The 16,162-nt window shown below is 47.8% G+C and overlaps 1 protein-coding gene across 1 annotated transcript; it reads right to left on the bottom strand.

Moving 5' to 3' along the window:
* Positions 1-3,044: 3,044 nt before the first annotated feature.
* Positions 3,045-12,767, bottom strand: drd3 (dopamine receptor D3). Its single transcript, XM_088921369.1, has 7 exons — positions 12,489-12,767; positions 11,226-11,338; positions 8,521-8,657; positions 7,441-7,634; positions 6,578-6,658; positions 4,154-4,496; positions 3,045-3,241 (listed from the first exon to the last, which is right to left on the bottom strand). Exons 1-7 carry the CDS (start codon positions 12,765-12,767, stop codon positions 3,045-3,047), a joined length of 1,344 nt encoding a protein of 447 aa, XP_088777495.1.
* Positions 12,768-16,162: the final 3,395 nt, after the last annotated feature.

Genomic DNA, 16,162 nt, shown 5'->3' on the forward strand with positions numbered 1-16,162 from the left:
TGCACTTATCTTAGTCTGGAATAGTGTGAGACTGTGTTAGAAAAGCATCGCTTCTCTGGAAGAGCAGCCACATAGATACCCTTCCGCTTTCAGAAGCGTTCTGCACCGACAGGCTGAAGGAACTGAACCTTCTTCGGCTCACTGAGCTTTCCTTCGTGTACAGTGCACAGAGGTGAATTGTAGAGAATTTGCACAAAAGCAGAGCAGTGCACTTAAAATACATCCTGCAAATCCCAACAAAACCAATTCTACATTTAATTTGTTATAGCACCCGCTTTGAATTTGTGTATTGCATATAATGAAATATTTAATTGAAGAAATAGTGAATTAAGTTACTTCATTTCAACCTGCAAATCCTTCTTTATTTGTGCCCTGAAGAAAGAAATCCCAGGTGCAATGGTACATTGAATTCATGTTAGGCATTTCAGAGCTTTATTGCAGAGATGTACCTCCAATTTTAAGGATTTACGAGTAATTTAAACTGAAGTGCTGTAAGAAATCAGACAGACGATTGTCTGTTCAAAAATAACTATATACTGTATATAATAGTTCGGCTGGAATTGACCAGGCATTCAGCAAAGATTGCTTCAACTTGTAGTAAGCAGACAATCTAGTCGTTTTCACCTTTTGCTCACAGTACAGTTTTACATTAGAGTTTTACAAGCGTTACACTGGACCGAAACCTGTGGCTTGTCACCACAGAACACAGCTGCAGCCCAGCCTTGCACAAGCTGTGGCAGTGCCATCGCTGGTCCACGGAGCCAGCCACAAACAGCCCATCTCCATCACTGTGCTTTATTACCATGTGTGTGATTTTTCAGTCACTGGCACTTTCTGTTTAACATGCACAGGAGTATGCTGTGAGCTGTCTTTTTATTTTCTTTGGCAGGGCTGTGGTTGTTTTGCGACTCTGTAACTTACTTAATTTTTACAGGCTATGCAATGATAACTTGCAGCTCCCCAAGTCCTCCATTATTCACGGTTTATTTCGCTTGTTATTTTACCTTTTAACTCTCAGGCTACTTTATTGAGTTTTCTTTTGGCCTTTTCATGCTTTGTTATAACAAGACCATTGCAAAAGTGCTTGGAGATACTGCTGACTATAACAAGCCATTCAAGATGTACTCAGACACATCGACCCAGATGAATGAAGGTGCTTTAATCACTGCTTTATTCCATAAAGCTACATTTTATCACCAGTTATATTCCTTTGATATTAGCTATAACCCACATTCGAATAAAAGCCAACAGGTACACACATTGTACTCAGATATCATATAAACTTTGTAATTGTTTAATGTTGCCCTGGATACTGGTGTCTCTTAAGCAAACAAAAATAGAAAAACCAGAAACAGAAAGCAGAAAAGAACAGAAAGCAAAGTTCCTCATTTAGAAGCAAAAACAAACTCCATTTTTAATTTCAGATTTCTTTGCATTACATACTGGAGAGGGATTTGATCAAATCCAAGGAAAATGCATTCATTGCCTCTCTCCCTGCATACGACAAGTGTTTTTAATATTACAGTGTTCTCACAGCAAGAGAAATAACATGTGAGGAATTCAAACATACCAAGAGCTCAGAAACTATTACTTATAGTATAGTAAAGCCCACACAAAAGGGATTGCAACAAATCGCAGGCCTTAATTCTTAATTCCAGCAGCTTTTGCCGCCATTTTTTTATCTACGAAGCTGTTCGTCTTCTGGATGCATAAAACATAATAAATGAACGAACGCCGCATGCTTAAAATATTGATCAGTTACAGGTCACAGCAGGTCCCTTGTCTTCCATCTGTGTCAGAAGTCTATTTGCTCCTGTGTGACATTACCATTTAACAGCCCTTTGGCACTGTTAACAGGAAACCACAGTTCAGGCTAAGGAGTGAACGATTAACCCCCCCCCCCGGCTTAGTTCAAGCTGTGCAGCCCCCTCACCGACATCCACCTTCCGCAATGTGTTTGTGCACCAGGAGATCCGGCACCGCGCTGCTCCCCGCCTCCAGCTGCGCTAACCTCCTTAATGATCACTGAAGGCAGGTGCCAGGCTGGCTCTTCTGCCAGCTCAGGGACGGGGCCCCTGCCTGGGGGAGACGTGGGCAGGTGAGCCCATCACACCTCCGTGCACGCTGGCAGTCGTCTCGCACCGCGACTACCGCCTCCCGTGGCGCTGCCCGGCGCCAGACTCTGACGGCTCGGGTTCAAGCCGGCCAAGCGGCTCGCGTCACAAACCCATGCCAGGTTTAATGGTGCAGCCCGCCACCCTGCTGTGCTTCATGTGCTGAAGTGGCAATGCTAGAAAGGTATGGTAAGGTAAAATTCCGAGTTTATAAGACGAGATACAAATGAGGGGAAGGACATTCTGCCCATCTAGCCCATTTGGTACTTGATCCAAGGATCTCATCCAGCTGTTTCTTGAAAGAATCCAGGGTATCCAGGGTATGACTGAGCATCGTGTTCCACTCTCCCACCACCCTCGGCGTAAAGACTTGAAGTGAGCAGAGCACTGCAGAAGCCTGACAGCACCGAAGCCAGGAGCAGTTAAACGTCACACAGCTTTCCGTTTGTCAGGCGAATGGGATTCCAGAGGTGGCTCTGGTTTGGGCACCACAATGCCCCCTGCTTTGCAAGGAGATTATGAGAGTGATGCTGCTCACTGCGTAGGTCTTCATGTGGAGCTCGGGAAAGTAAACGACTAGATGGAAGAAGGAGATAGTGCCGTAAAGAGGATTTCCAAAAATCATTTTTTTTAAATCCAATGATGGCAACATATGTAAAGAATATAAAATATATGTAAAGCCATGCAATAGCTTGTTATGCCAGGTGATTTACATACAAAGTTTCAAAGGCAAAATCTCTTGAGACCTTGCTATCTTCCTCTTCGTTTTTTCAATTCAGTTATTTTTAGCATTTGAGCTTCTCAAGTTACAGCAGAACAGCTGCCACTACCTTCACACAATTTACACATTAGAAAACGATTTGTCTTTGTGTATTTCCATAACTTTAGAACGAGGCCGCAAGCATGATGAGAAAGCAGCTTGGCTGCTCGTTAGCATGTAAGGATCTTGATGAAGGCTCGTCTGAACTCAATGTTGAACGTCGTGTATATGACAGGGTTCAGAGCGCTGTTCACATAGCCCAGCCAGGTGGTGGCGCTGTAGACTTCAGGAGGCACATAGCAGGACTTGCAGTGAGTGTTCAGGATGTGTGTCACAAAAAAGGGTAGCCAGCAGACAAGAAAGACACCTAAAAAGTTTTAAAAGATTAAATAAACCTCTTTGTCCTTATAGCGCCTGCAGGTCTGAGGTCTCCAGCCCTAGCTGTGGAGAGCCTCAGCTGAGGATTAGAGACTTGAAAGTTATTGAGCAGCTAAGCAAGTAATTTGAAATGTATCCCAAGTTGTGTTCCAGATGATTTCTAAATTGTGTAATTTAACAGATTGGCTGTTAAACTGCTTCAGGAGTTTAGAAATGGATGTTTTAATGACGACGTCTAAACCCTGCTGGCTTGAGGCTCTCCAGGACTGGGGCTGCAGTACAGTAAGTAAAATGTCTGGCAAGCTGCCCTCTCCGCAGTAAATCTGTCCCTGTCAACCACATATGGGCCGGTGGTGGAATAACCAACCTCAATACGACATGGAGATGAATCAGACTACTTGACTCCAGGTGCTCAGACACAGACATACTTGTCATGAGCTTGTCTGATCTCAGAGCCAAGGCTGACGTTCTTGAATGATGTGAAGGGGTAACTAGTGACGGCTGTGTCACGGCTGAGGGCGGCGCGCGTGAATTAACGGGAGACTCCATTACCGCTTGCCCTAGAGCACAGGTCCAGTTAAATGCGTAGCAGCCAGCTGGCTGTAGGGACCGCGCTGCTTCTGCTTGTAAGCAAGAAACTGAACCACTGAATTTCCCTGAACTCTAAATGAATGCACCTTCTTTTATTTATTTTTTTGCCCTCACAGCTTTTCTATTACCATTGGTAGCAAAAGACTTCATCCGGAAATCCCACATCGCTCCAGAGAAGCCGACTCCTAAGCGCGCCTGCAGTTTTCCTGGAGGTCTGGCAGAGGGAGCGACGATGCGGCCAACGCCGACTACTCTACCCTCCCCTGATCCCGCTCCCCGGCCCGGCGCAGCGCGGGACCCGCTCACTCACCCAGGACGATGGCCAGCATCTGCGTGGCCTTCCTCTCCCTGAGCTGCATGTTGCGGCGCCTGGGGGCGGGTCTCAGCGTGATCCGCGTCTCGCCATTGGGCAGGTTCTTCACCTCCGAGGCCCTCTTGGGCCTGCAGCCACCGCCCGCCCCCTCCAGCTCCCCCCCCGCCTCCGGCTCGTTCTCCGTCCTGGCGAAGGAGGCCTGGCTGATGCTGCAGTAGTTGTGCAGGTCCGGCGGCGGCAGGAGCTTGTTCTCCGAGGGGGCGGTCTTCTGCCTCTTCCTCCGCAGGCAGGAGCTCAGCAGCAGGGGGTCGCCGCCGCGGGCGGGCGCCCCGGTGCTCTCCTGGAGAGGGAGGGAAGAAACCGCCTTCAAGCAGGGGATGTCCTGATGATGTGCAAAGACAACTGGAAGGCTGGAGTGACAAGAGCCAGGGAGGTGGGAGGAGGAATGCAACCCTCTCGGTCCTTGAGAAAGAAACTCAGGAGGAAGCTGGGATCAGTGTTTTTTAAAGCTCTTTATAAGGATAAATGGGGCTGTCTCAGCCTGCTCTTCACAACATTAATTTCAGGGAGCAGAAGACGAGGACATGACAAGAAACGTGTTAGGAGAAGATCATGCACCAATACTGGAAAGGTGGTTTAATAAACCAATGGATAAATTTTCCCTTGGGCCAGAATGTTGAGGCTTGGTTGACTCTTTCAAGTTCAGGCTGATCTCTAAAAAGTTGGACCTTACTTATTGGCACCTTCTGATGAGATGGATGGCCTGTGCTCCCAATATTGTCTTATGTCCTTATTATCTTTAATCCTCGAGGGATATAAAATTTATTTTAAGTGTTGCAACGGATTCAAACATCTGTAGGTTTAAGAAGAGAGATGCTTTCTTCTTTCTGGGCACTTGAGATGAGATAACACAAAGCCCCGTATAATATACAGAGTTTGTTGTACAGTTTTGGATGTGGGTTTGGATGTGTTATCACAAACTGAATCAGGTTATCAGGTTTGTTAAAAAAAAAGCTGATATGAGGTTCTAAAAGTCTGACTTCAAATGCTGGATCAAGACCCAGAGTAGCTGTTATAGTTTCTGAGGTGAACTGCAAAGTGCCATGAGCCAGTAACAGTAATAATACTGTTGATGTTTGCCCAGATTTCTCTTCATCAATCCGTGGAGATGAAAAACAAAAACTGACTTCTATTACCTGCTGCTCAGAACTGGATACCTTCTGTCTCTCTAGCGTCCAGTGACACAGAGAAATTATTTTGGGCTCTCCAAGCTATATGATACAATTTCTGAATAAGAATGGTCTGAAGGAACAAAGAATGTAATTCACCTTCCTTGGAGATTACAGAAGACTGTCCCTGCTGCTGCTAAGACAAGAGCCAGCCTGCTGTACTAATTGCTAATCTCATTGAGGACAACTGATGCATATCGGTACACAGACATATTAATCACAACTGTAACTACAGTGGCGCCCCCCAAAAAATAAATCTACAGGCTCTTCCACTGCAAATCATTTTAGAGCTTTGTTTTTGCTGTGCTTTTCATTACAACAGGATTCCAGCAATAACAGCGCTATCCAACGGGAGAGCTTTGGGGCGAACTATCTGGGCTGTCAGTAGGATTCTTACACCTCGGTACGGAGTACCATGTAGCTCAGGGGGTTAAAGTCCATTCCGAGTACGATTCTGCTACCAATTTAGATTCTGAGCCCTCTGGGGCAACATTACAAGACCTGTATTTGTCGTGTCTATAGGCCTTTGTGGTTTTCTTGCATCAAGGGTCGGGGTCACAACTTCACTTGATAAAGAAGTTCAAACCCAGTCCATATTCCAGCCACAACAGGGCTTATAATGGGTTCTGTAGCATTAAAGGACAATGGTCTATCACAGAGCTTGTCCCCTCCCCCAGCAATGCAGATTCCCACTGGCACAACTGGGTGGACTGGAGGCACTGGGGTCCAGCACCTCGCTCAGGGTACAACAGCAGTGCCCACAGTGGGGGCTTGACCCACAACCCACCAGACACACCACAGAACAAAAAAGAAAAAGGGAAGAACCGAACGCAAACAAGACCTGCGCATATGTAGAATTCGGGATGTTATGGTGGTGATAGAAAGTCACCAGAGAGTTAAGATAAACTCGTTACATAACATCTCTGCTCTGGGAAGCACAACTCAATAACCTCCAATCCCACAATAATAACAGGAGGAATCCAGAGCAGTTATGATTATGTTTATAAAATGTGTTACTTTATGATTGAAATACCTGTTGAATTACCTTGCATGTTACATCTTCTTCTTTTCACTTGTTTTGCTACTTTCTGAATTCTAAGTAGCTCCGGGAACAGAATTAACAAAGCCATCTTACTGGCAGGCGTTTCTTGCTGCTGCAGGAGTTGGAACGAGCAGAAAAGAGCTCACTCACCACTTTAATTTTTATGGGAGACAGATCCACTTTTTCTCTGGATAAGGACTCCTTTGCTCCCTCTGTGTGCAGACACGTCTCCTTGGACAAAAAGGAAATTCACAGTCGCGTGGGGGTGCAGATCGAGGGCAGCGTTAGCAAGGCGAGATGTTTTAATCAGATCGCACTGCCAGGCCTACGGCTATCTTCTTCCTTTCTGCGGTGTTCACTTTTGAACAGCCTCAGACACCAATCCCCCAGTGCCAAACGTTACAGCTATGCTATTATTTAATGTGACAGCTTGTCAAGATAGAAGACACGGGCACAGGAATGCATTTTTGTCTGTTAAAAGGAGACAAAGAATGTTCTCCTTTCCTGCATTTAATGGCCCTGCTGCAGTCTCTCTCTCTCTTCTGACTGCAAAGTCTCATGCTTTGCTTTAGCTAAACCCTTAGTGCTGTAACACTGTGCACGCACCAGGGTGACATAGCCTCAGAGGGTACAGTGGAAGCAACATTGAGGTCAGAGATCACCTTTTAAAGAAACAGACAACTGCAGGCCTGGAGTTTCAAGAGATCATGACTTTAGGTTCTATGATGTATAGATATTATATACTAAACCTAAAGGTTCGATATTAATTGAATTCAGAATCTTTTCTATGAATATATGAAGATGTGAATTAATAAAAATAATAGTTCCAAAAAGTTTGCAGAGAACAGTATCTTTTTACACAACCTGGTGAGCCTAAATGTTTTGCCATGCTTATCAAAAACTTGATTGCACTACACAGCCATCAAATAGTGTTCCACAGACAGAGCAGTCAAATTCATATGCTGTCTTTGAAACAGACTCCTTAGATATGAGCCGGGTGTTGGAAATCTTACCGCGGACTGGGGGTAGCCCTCTGACTTGGTGTTCCCGCTGGCCTTCCTGAAAGCAATACGCTTCCTCCTCTTCCTCAGAAAGATGTAGATCCTGATGTAGACCAGCAGAGTCACCACGAAGGGCAAGTAGAAGGACACCACCGAGGAGTAAATCACAAAATCAGGGTTTGATATAGAACAAATACTTGGATCATCTGCAAAAGAAAATAAATTGTGTCACATTGCAATATTATACAGGATTAAGATCCTCCTGTTCTTATTCAGGCAAATCATCTTCTTTACCCCACAAGCCAGGACCTGTGTTAACTCACTCACTGAAGTCCTTCCAGCTGTTGTCTGACAAGGGAAGCATGAATCTGAGTCATCAAAAGTGCAAAATGGGCAATTCTAGTGTCCACTCTCTCCCATGTTCTCAAGTCTAAGGACAACAGCTTGAGCGAAACATCAGAAAGTGAAGGAGACTAGTGCTGAGTCCAATGTGTCCAGAATATATTGATGACAGACTGTGCCCCCCCCCCCCCCATGAACCACTTCATCGTCAAAAAGATCCCCCTGAAATCACGGCAGTGGAAGAAGACTGGTGACGTCCTCAGCAGGGTAGGGTGGAGACTTGCTCACTCTGCACTATTCCATGGGCGCTGCCACATCGCTGCCCAGCGTCCCTGGCCAGAATGCCCCTGCACTTGCCAGGAGACAGCGGGTGTGCCTGCTATCCTGCCAGGAAGCTAAAGACAGGCAAGGCGGGCATTTCCCACGCTGGATTCCCTCCAGGCCACGCCTGCTTTGAGGCAGCTCTTGCGTCACGTGGGGGCGGGCTTGCCACAGGACCCCTGTGTGTACAGGCAAAGGGGCCACCCAGCCCCCCCCCGCTGTGAAGCAGGTGTCTGACAGTAACCGGCACCGGAGGGGCGGTGCCCTTCTAGCTGGCCAAGCCATGCGCTTGACTGAAGCTCCTGCACCAGCGGGTATCCCTGCAGACATGACGGCACGACGCACTGCAACACCGTGGAAAGCACCGCCCGCGAGAGAAGGACCTTTAACTCATGCCCTCCGTTTCTTCCTTTCTTTCCACTCCCTTACCTGTGGTGTTAAAGCCAAAGAGGAGAGGGCACGAGACAGCAAAGGCGAGAACCCAGACAGCGGCTATCATGACAGACACTCTCCTCCGGGAGCTGTGAGTGGTATTGTAGAGCACGGGCATCACCACCGCCGTGTACCTGAGGAGACAGCAGCGGTCACGGAGCACACGCAGCACGCACCGCCCCTCACAGCCGAGCCAGCCCTTCCTGGGGCTCGCCGGCCACTACACAGAGCCCCTGCGCACTGAAAGTGCTCGTTAAAACAGACTTTACAGAGCTCTTATCAACAACTAAATGTGCTTTTTTTTATTGCGAGAATAGAAAATTCCACCAAGAAAAAAAAGACTTCCAGAGGGCTGTCAATAGGTGAATACCTGATCACACTGGAGCGTCCCCTCATCGTGACGGGAGTTTTAATCCCTCCCTGGCCCAGAGCGAGGCAAAAGAAAATCAATGAATAGGCTTGAATGTACAACTATCTACAGAGAATGAAGCAACAAGAAAAAGAAAAGCTTTTTTGGCCGAGGCCTCAGGTTCCCGATAAGAAACCCTGAGGTGCACAGCGCTGCTCAAGTCCAGAAACCCATCTCGCCCCCTGTCTGCCTCACAGACTGCACAGCCAGAGAGATGGAGGGCCACTACGCTAATCCTATTCTCACCAGAGCTCAACGCGCTGCCTTATCTTCCTGTGGGGAGCTACTCCTTGGTGTCGCACAGAAAGAGGTCTGATTTGAAGCATCAGCCCTGTGCTATTGTTTCATTTTTTGTTCCGTCATGGAAGAAGGAATGATAGCAGATGGCTTGTGCTCACACACGTCTCATAGCCCCAGCGTCTGAACACTTCAGATAAGACACCACCCTGAGCAATAAGAGATGTTAAGACACAAAGGACCATCTGAACAGCTTAGAATCACACTACTGATTCTGACAGCAAAAGCCTGAGATAATTCACCTAGCGCTGTTGCAGTTAGCACTGACTTGCTATAGCTATCTTTGTCCTGGCCAGTATTTTAATGACTTTAAATACACCTACAGTATATCTGCATAAAAGCAGACTGTGGGTCTGTGATTTGCATACAGGTCAGGGGGATGTATCTAGAGCGCACTCAGTCCAGGATGGGAAGTTGTGCATCCTGCTGACAATTGCTAACAGCAAGACGTGATGTGAAAATGGTGCACAAGCTCTCAGCCAATGTCAGTGTGGCATGATGCGTGTTTTTTACAGCACAGCATGGCCAGGGCCTTCTGTGATCACTCTACCACTCCTGTGTGTGTGTGTGTGTGTGTGTGTGTGTGTGTGTGAGTGTGTGTGTGTGTATGCAGAGCTCCACTGTGATCACTCCTGTTTAGCTCTTCATACTCCTGTGAGCCCCAGCCTGGCCTGTCCTGTCCTGGCAGACCCAGCTCCTCTCATCAGTGTCCCACCCCAGCAGGCTGGAGGAGGGCAGGCAGGCAGGCGGAAGGTGAACCTCCACAAGCTCCGACTGAACGTGCTGGTGTGCAGCCAAAGTTGATATATTTCGCCTGCCACTATAACTTAAATAAAAACACCTTTATGTATGAAATGAATATTTAATGATCTTGTGCGATACAAAATATCAGTGATACCATTGCCTATGCCTCAATTAAGCTTTCTGGCATCACTCATATGTAAGAAATAGCACTCCTAGGAATGCATCCCCACTGAACCTGGGCTTTAATTGCATCTAATAGCACTGATTACACACTGCACCCCTACCTCTGGAATGCCTGTCCCACACCGTTTCTGGATTTCTGTACTCAGAGCCAATGGGAGAAGCCAGCATGAACACCGAGGGCAGACTTTCAAACAGCTCTGCAGCTATGATCCTCAACTGTGGGTAACAAAGGATGTTCCACACCAAAGCCCCACCTCTGTCAGTGCGTTTTCTCGCCTAAGGAGAAAACACACCCCTCACTCCTGTTCTCAGGATCTATTTTACTCCCAGTGTTAAAAAAAAAGATTAAAAACCTCAACTTTTCTTGCTCCAGAGGTGATCCTTTCTGCCTTTGTGTAGTAGACACTGCTGTAATGCCATCCTGATTGGAATCAGTCGAGAAAATAAGCAGTTTAATCACATGCAAGAGCTGGTCTGGAGGAGACGTTCTCGAACTGATTACCAGCAGTGATTTCTCACACCTCTGAGAGTGCTGTGCAGCATATATAAGCAAGGATTACCAATCACTTAGAGCACACGTTCTTACAGCTTAAATTTCTCCAGAGGGAGGGAAGTCTCTCAACTGTTAATAGAGTATTTAATATTTAACTCTTTTCACGTATTACCTAGATAAAGACTTTCATTGTAAGCAATATTCCACTTAAATGCATGATGTTAAAGTAGTATTTAGATCATGGAAAAGGATGTAGTTGACATGCTGGCAAAAAAAACAGACCTGCAGTATATATGAATGACACTTCTGCTGAACAATTAGATTTGGTTCCAAGATAATCTGCACTAACCTCCCAAGACCAGCTGTCGAACTTCAAGAGGAAAATGGTCTGTTTTGTTTCCTACGAGGGCGTTCAGTCTGTGAACCAACCAGACAAACTAAAGACGCCTCCTCTTTTTCCAAAATAGCCACATCACCAAAATTGTGCTAAAACGAGGTGTCTGCATAAGGCCAGGGGACTTTAGGAAAGTAAATACAGTACCAAAATATTTAGCTGGAATAATGTGCCACTCTTACCTGTCTATGCTGATTGCACAGAGGTTTAAAATGCTGGCTGTGCACATCATGACATCCAGAGTCACAAAAATATTGCAGTACATTCTACTGAACATCCAGTCGCCTCCTACAACCTGTAAATGGCATTGAAAAATTATTTTCTAAACTGAGTCACAGGCACATGTTAGAGAACCACAGCAGTCTAGAGAAGAGATCCTGTGCACTGGGAATCACAGGTTACAGCCCAGCAGATGATGATACTAATAATAATCCTTTAATTATATGGGCAAGTCATCCGAGAACAAATTCTCACGCGCAATGACGAGCTGGCCAAGAGTCTCAGGCCATTGCTGCACAGAAGACAACGCGATGAAGGAAAGACATCAGCGATCGACAGAAAGAAAACCAGGTAACAGGCTATAACTGAACAGGGCGCAGCAGTGTTAACAAGGGCAAGTGTCAGGCAGGAGAGTTTCGCACACACAAAGCTGGACAGCCTCAGCTCACTCTGTACACTGGTCCAGTCACCGCCACCGTCACAAGAATGACTTGAAGGAAATTCAAATGGAAATCCCACTATGGGATCTTTAGTCACCGAGTAGACAGCACCTCTGTTTAACGTGCCCTCTGAGAGACAGCACCAGAGTGCATTGACCTGGACATTCTGGTTCAGGGGGAAGAATGACACCTACGGGTCCACCAACACCACTTAGGGCAGAAATGGGACTTTCCCTAGAGGTCTCCCATCCCAGTATTGGCCAGGCCCAGCCTTGCTGAGCGTCTGAGAGGCGACCAGATCAGGGGAGAAGACGGCATTGCTTCTGTGAAGGAAGCCAAGTCTACACTTGATTGATTGAAATGTCTCCGATCAATTGGTTCCACTTTAAACCAATAATTAGTTCTTTTAGGTAACTGAAAATGAAAAATAAAACTTTCTAATATGCTAGCCTTAACACCAAGAGTATGGATTCTGGTAACAGAGGAAATTAATAATTTACCATAATTGGAATGGGGCATTGAAAACTTTGAAGGCCTGACCTAATTACTGTACATATAACTGAGGGTCTCAATCAGGACAAGTCCACGAACCTCTTCTCTGTGGCACCTTGCACTGGGACAGCTAATTAATAATCACCAGATTATAATCAGCTATAATTAATAATCACTCATCCTTTTGCTTCTTTCTGTCATTGTGCTGGAAACTGAGCTGCGGGTGCTGGGACTTTGTGGACACGTCTTGTCCTAAAGCAGAGGGACACGGGGCGGGCGGTGCACTCAACTCACTTCCAGGTAGACCACCCAGGGCATGACCAGGGAGGCCACGAGCAGGTCGGCCACGGCCAGGCTGACCACCAGGTAGTTGGTGGTGGTCTGCAGGCCCCTCTCCCGCAGCACAGCCAGGCACACCAGCACATTTCCGAAGACGATGGCGAGGATGAGCAGGGAGTAGAGCATGGCGTAGTAGTTGCGGTAGTGGTCCGGCGACACCGTGGCATTGGCCGCCGGGCCTGGGCCGGGATCCGACCCGTTCCGAGACCAGCCCGCTCCGCTGAACACGGCCATCGGGGGGCGCCGACTGCATCAGGGACCTGCCACCCGAGGGACGGGAAAACTGGCTTGACTCCACAGGCCCGGCGTCGGCCCTGGGGAGGGAGGGAGGTTCTGGCCGGTCTCCCCCCGCGGCGGTCCTGCCCAGCCCGCGGAGCAGCACATCCAGACCGCGGTCCGTCACAGGCGACCGGCCGGCTGAGAGACTCCGGCTCCGGAGGTTTCAGATTCTCACCGGCTGTTGCGGGAGGAACCCCTGGGCCTCTGCAGCCCGAGCAGGAGGGGCACACGTATCCCTCAGCAGTCCCCCAAATTTCCTGCCCGCTTATCTGGCACGATTAGGTTCATGGACGCTCCTGCTCCAAAAGCTTCGGCTTCTTGGGGACCAATCTGGCCAGAGAAGGGGATGGAATTCTGTCTCGGGTTCCTGAAGCCACCGGAGCACTGCCTGCCACTGAGATCACCTGTTCTTCTGACTGGGGGGGGTGACGGTGTTCCTAATATACTGGCCTGTCCAGGTCCTCAGGGCTTCGACAAAGACTAATAAGTCTGTTTAAACAATCCAGCACACCTGCAATGCTCTGGGCTCTGGGCTTGACGGGTCCAGTCTGCACATATGACCAGCTCAGAGAGGTATCCCGGAGTTCAGGCTGCGGTCAATAAGAGCCAGGAGCTCTTGAGGTCTCAAATGGGGAGCTTCTGCCTCAGAGGATTGCTCATCACAGGCTGCATGGAAACTATTCACAGGACCAGCCTCTCTCGCTCTCAGCTACGATGAACAGGTGTTCGAAAGCTCCGTTCACATGAGACGTGAAGGCATCACTGATGCGGCGGATGTCATAATGGTTAGCCATCCTAATGTTAGTCATACACACCTAATGCACACATTAAAGAATTGTTAGCGACACCCTTTTCAGATCTCATTACGATTTTGTCCGCATTTTAATGCACACGTGGTACAGTTTTGAAACGATTTGTGTGCGTTCTTCATATACAAAGAACACGGGGACTAAATAAATGCTCATTAATTATACCACAGTAATACAATGTCATTTTTATACCTTTTATTGATCTTACAGGAGTGTCATTTTTAACCAGCTAATCATTATGACTTGAGCTCGAATCGCTGCTAAAAAGAACTTTCCGCCTTATTCCCCGAGTACGGTAAAGATAAAAATATGGAAACACTGAGAACAATTACGCTTCTTAAATATAAATATTAATCACCGTCTATGTTTCGTTATAGAGAGAGAAGAAGCTTCGGATATGTACTTAAATCTGACAAAGAAGTTTGTAACATCCATCCAGGCATCTCGTGATCCTGATTTTGTCATCTAATCTGAAATCACAAATACCCGATTGAAAATGCGCACGTTAATAACGTTGTTAGACGAAACTGGTATACCATAAACCAGGGGGCGATTCATGGCTAACAATTACAATGAACAGCACTAAATCAGAATAACAGTTCTCTCATAGCGTATGGATGAAAACGGAGTGGGAATACATCTATTCTGCGGTGTATCTTTCTGCTTTAAAGCCAACTAGTTGTAACTTTGGGATGCGCAGGACAAAAAGTGCCGTCGGATCCAAGCGAGACCAGGAAAATGTAGAGTCAAGCGCTGCCTGCCCGCGTTCCGCAAACCTGGATAACATTATGGTGAATTAAAGTGCTGATATCCCGGTGCATCGTGTTAATCGATTTTCGACGAAAGAGGCATTCGGGACGAATATTTCTGCCAGATAGCTGCTGCCCACAATAAAATACATCACAGAACAGCCACCGGTTTCCATCAGCTTCCATCTGACCACTTACCTGTCGCTAATCCCTGGCGCCCTACTGGAGCTGGCATCCCCAAATCTGCCCGAGCCAAAGCGATCATGCAACTGCCTCGCATGGCTCCTGGGAGAGGCGGGAGAGACAGTTCTGCGCCGTCCAGCGCTGGGGCCGTCCTCCGGACTTTTAAATTCCCTAATCAAGCGAGAGAGCCGGGAGACGAGCCACCAGCGAGCGCGCCCCCGGCTCCGGCTCGCGCCCGTGCGCCCGGAGCTCCTGCAAAGCCGACATGAGGGGAGACCAGAGCTGGGAGCCCTGCTTCCCCTGCCAGCGAAATATCGACAGACCTCCCAGTAACGTGCAGCTAGCGGCTGGAAGAGGCGGGCGGGGGGTGAGGTGTTGGGTATGACATCTGACAGGGAACGCCAGCCGTCGGCCGTTCGCAAAACGCCAGTTTAAGTTTTCATGGAGAGCTCTGGGGTGTGAGGTAAATCTGAAAATGAAGAGTTGTGAATTCGTTTGTTTATTACGTTTTCAATAGGACTCCAGAGCAGTCACACAGTCCTGGCGATCAACACTGTGAGCGCTGCCCTGATTAGGTGACTGCATTTCGTTTGGGTTTTTTTTTCCTCAAATGACCACTGGCATTCGCTCATCATCTGCTGAAACTGAACCCTGTTCAGGCTTGTCAGCAGGCTTTTCCCCCTCGTTTTTAGAAATGAGCATGAGCTAAAAGTGAAACAGGCCACCCCCTCCTCCCCTCCAGTCCGGACTATAAAAACAATCAGGCTTGCGGACAGTACTGTTGTCATAGTAGTTGCGTTTACATTAGGAAACGCGAATGTCAACGTGAAACGTGAAAAATACAAACTCGAAGAGCCGGAACTGTAATGCTATAATTTCTGCAAAAACGTGGCGGATCTTTTTCTTCTCCGTGGACTGTTCCTGTCAACACACGGAAGGCGAGTTTGTTAATTCAACTAAACTCGAAACAAAACGAAGTGTGCGGAAGCGAAGTGCGCGTCAAACTCTTGCGCGTACGATGGTTCTTCCTGCAAAGTATCTAGCAGGAGGAGGGCTGGGGCTGTATCTCTGCTGCTACGCCCGTGTGCTTCTGTTCTCCCAATGCACATACCTCTATGTGCCCTTGTAGCGGAGCCAGTTTGGGCACGGTGACGTCATCGCCCTCCCTGCGCCTGGCAGGGACCTCAGCCGCCTGGGCTGGGGGAGGTCTCCTTTAGCCACTCGGCTGGTTCCCTGTTGCGCTACCCCAGAGACCCGAGTTCGCGCCCAAGGTGTTACGGGACGAACCGGCGGGGTGGAGCGGCGAGGGCACGAGCGACGGTCACACCCTCACCTGTGCTTTGATGTGCAGTGATGTCTCCATGTCCGCTACTCCTTGTTTGTGCCCAGTCCCTGCGTGCAATTCTGCTCTCCAGTGTCACTGGGCTTCTCTCTGGGCAGCAGAGGACTGCTGTTGTGTGGCCTCAGGCCATTTTTCGCTGGGGAAGAAGTGAAGGAGATTTACTTTTACACCTCAAATTGATACCCACTGGCTGTTCTCTGACATCCGACAAGTTGTTTTTTACTAACCTGCCAATGCTTATCTTAATGCCAGCCACATCTCTGCTAA

This window comes from Atractosteus spatula, chromosome 7, assembly GCF_055471065.1.
Source record: "Atractosteus spatula isolate fAtrSpa1 chromosome 7, fAtrSpa1.hap1, whole genome shotgun sequence".
Taxonomy (NCBI): Eukaryota; Metazoa; Chordata; class Actinopteri; order Semionotiformes; family Lepisosteidae; genus Atractosteus; species Atractosteus spatula.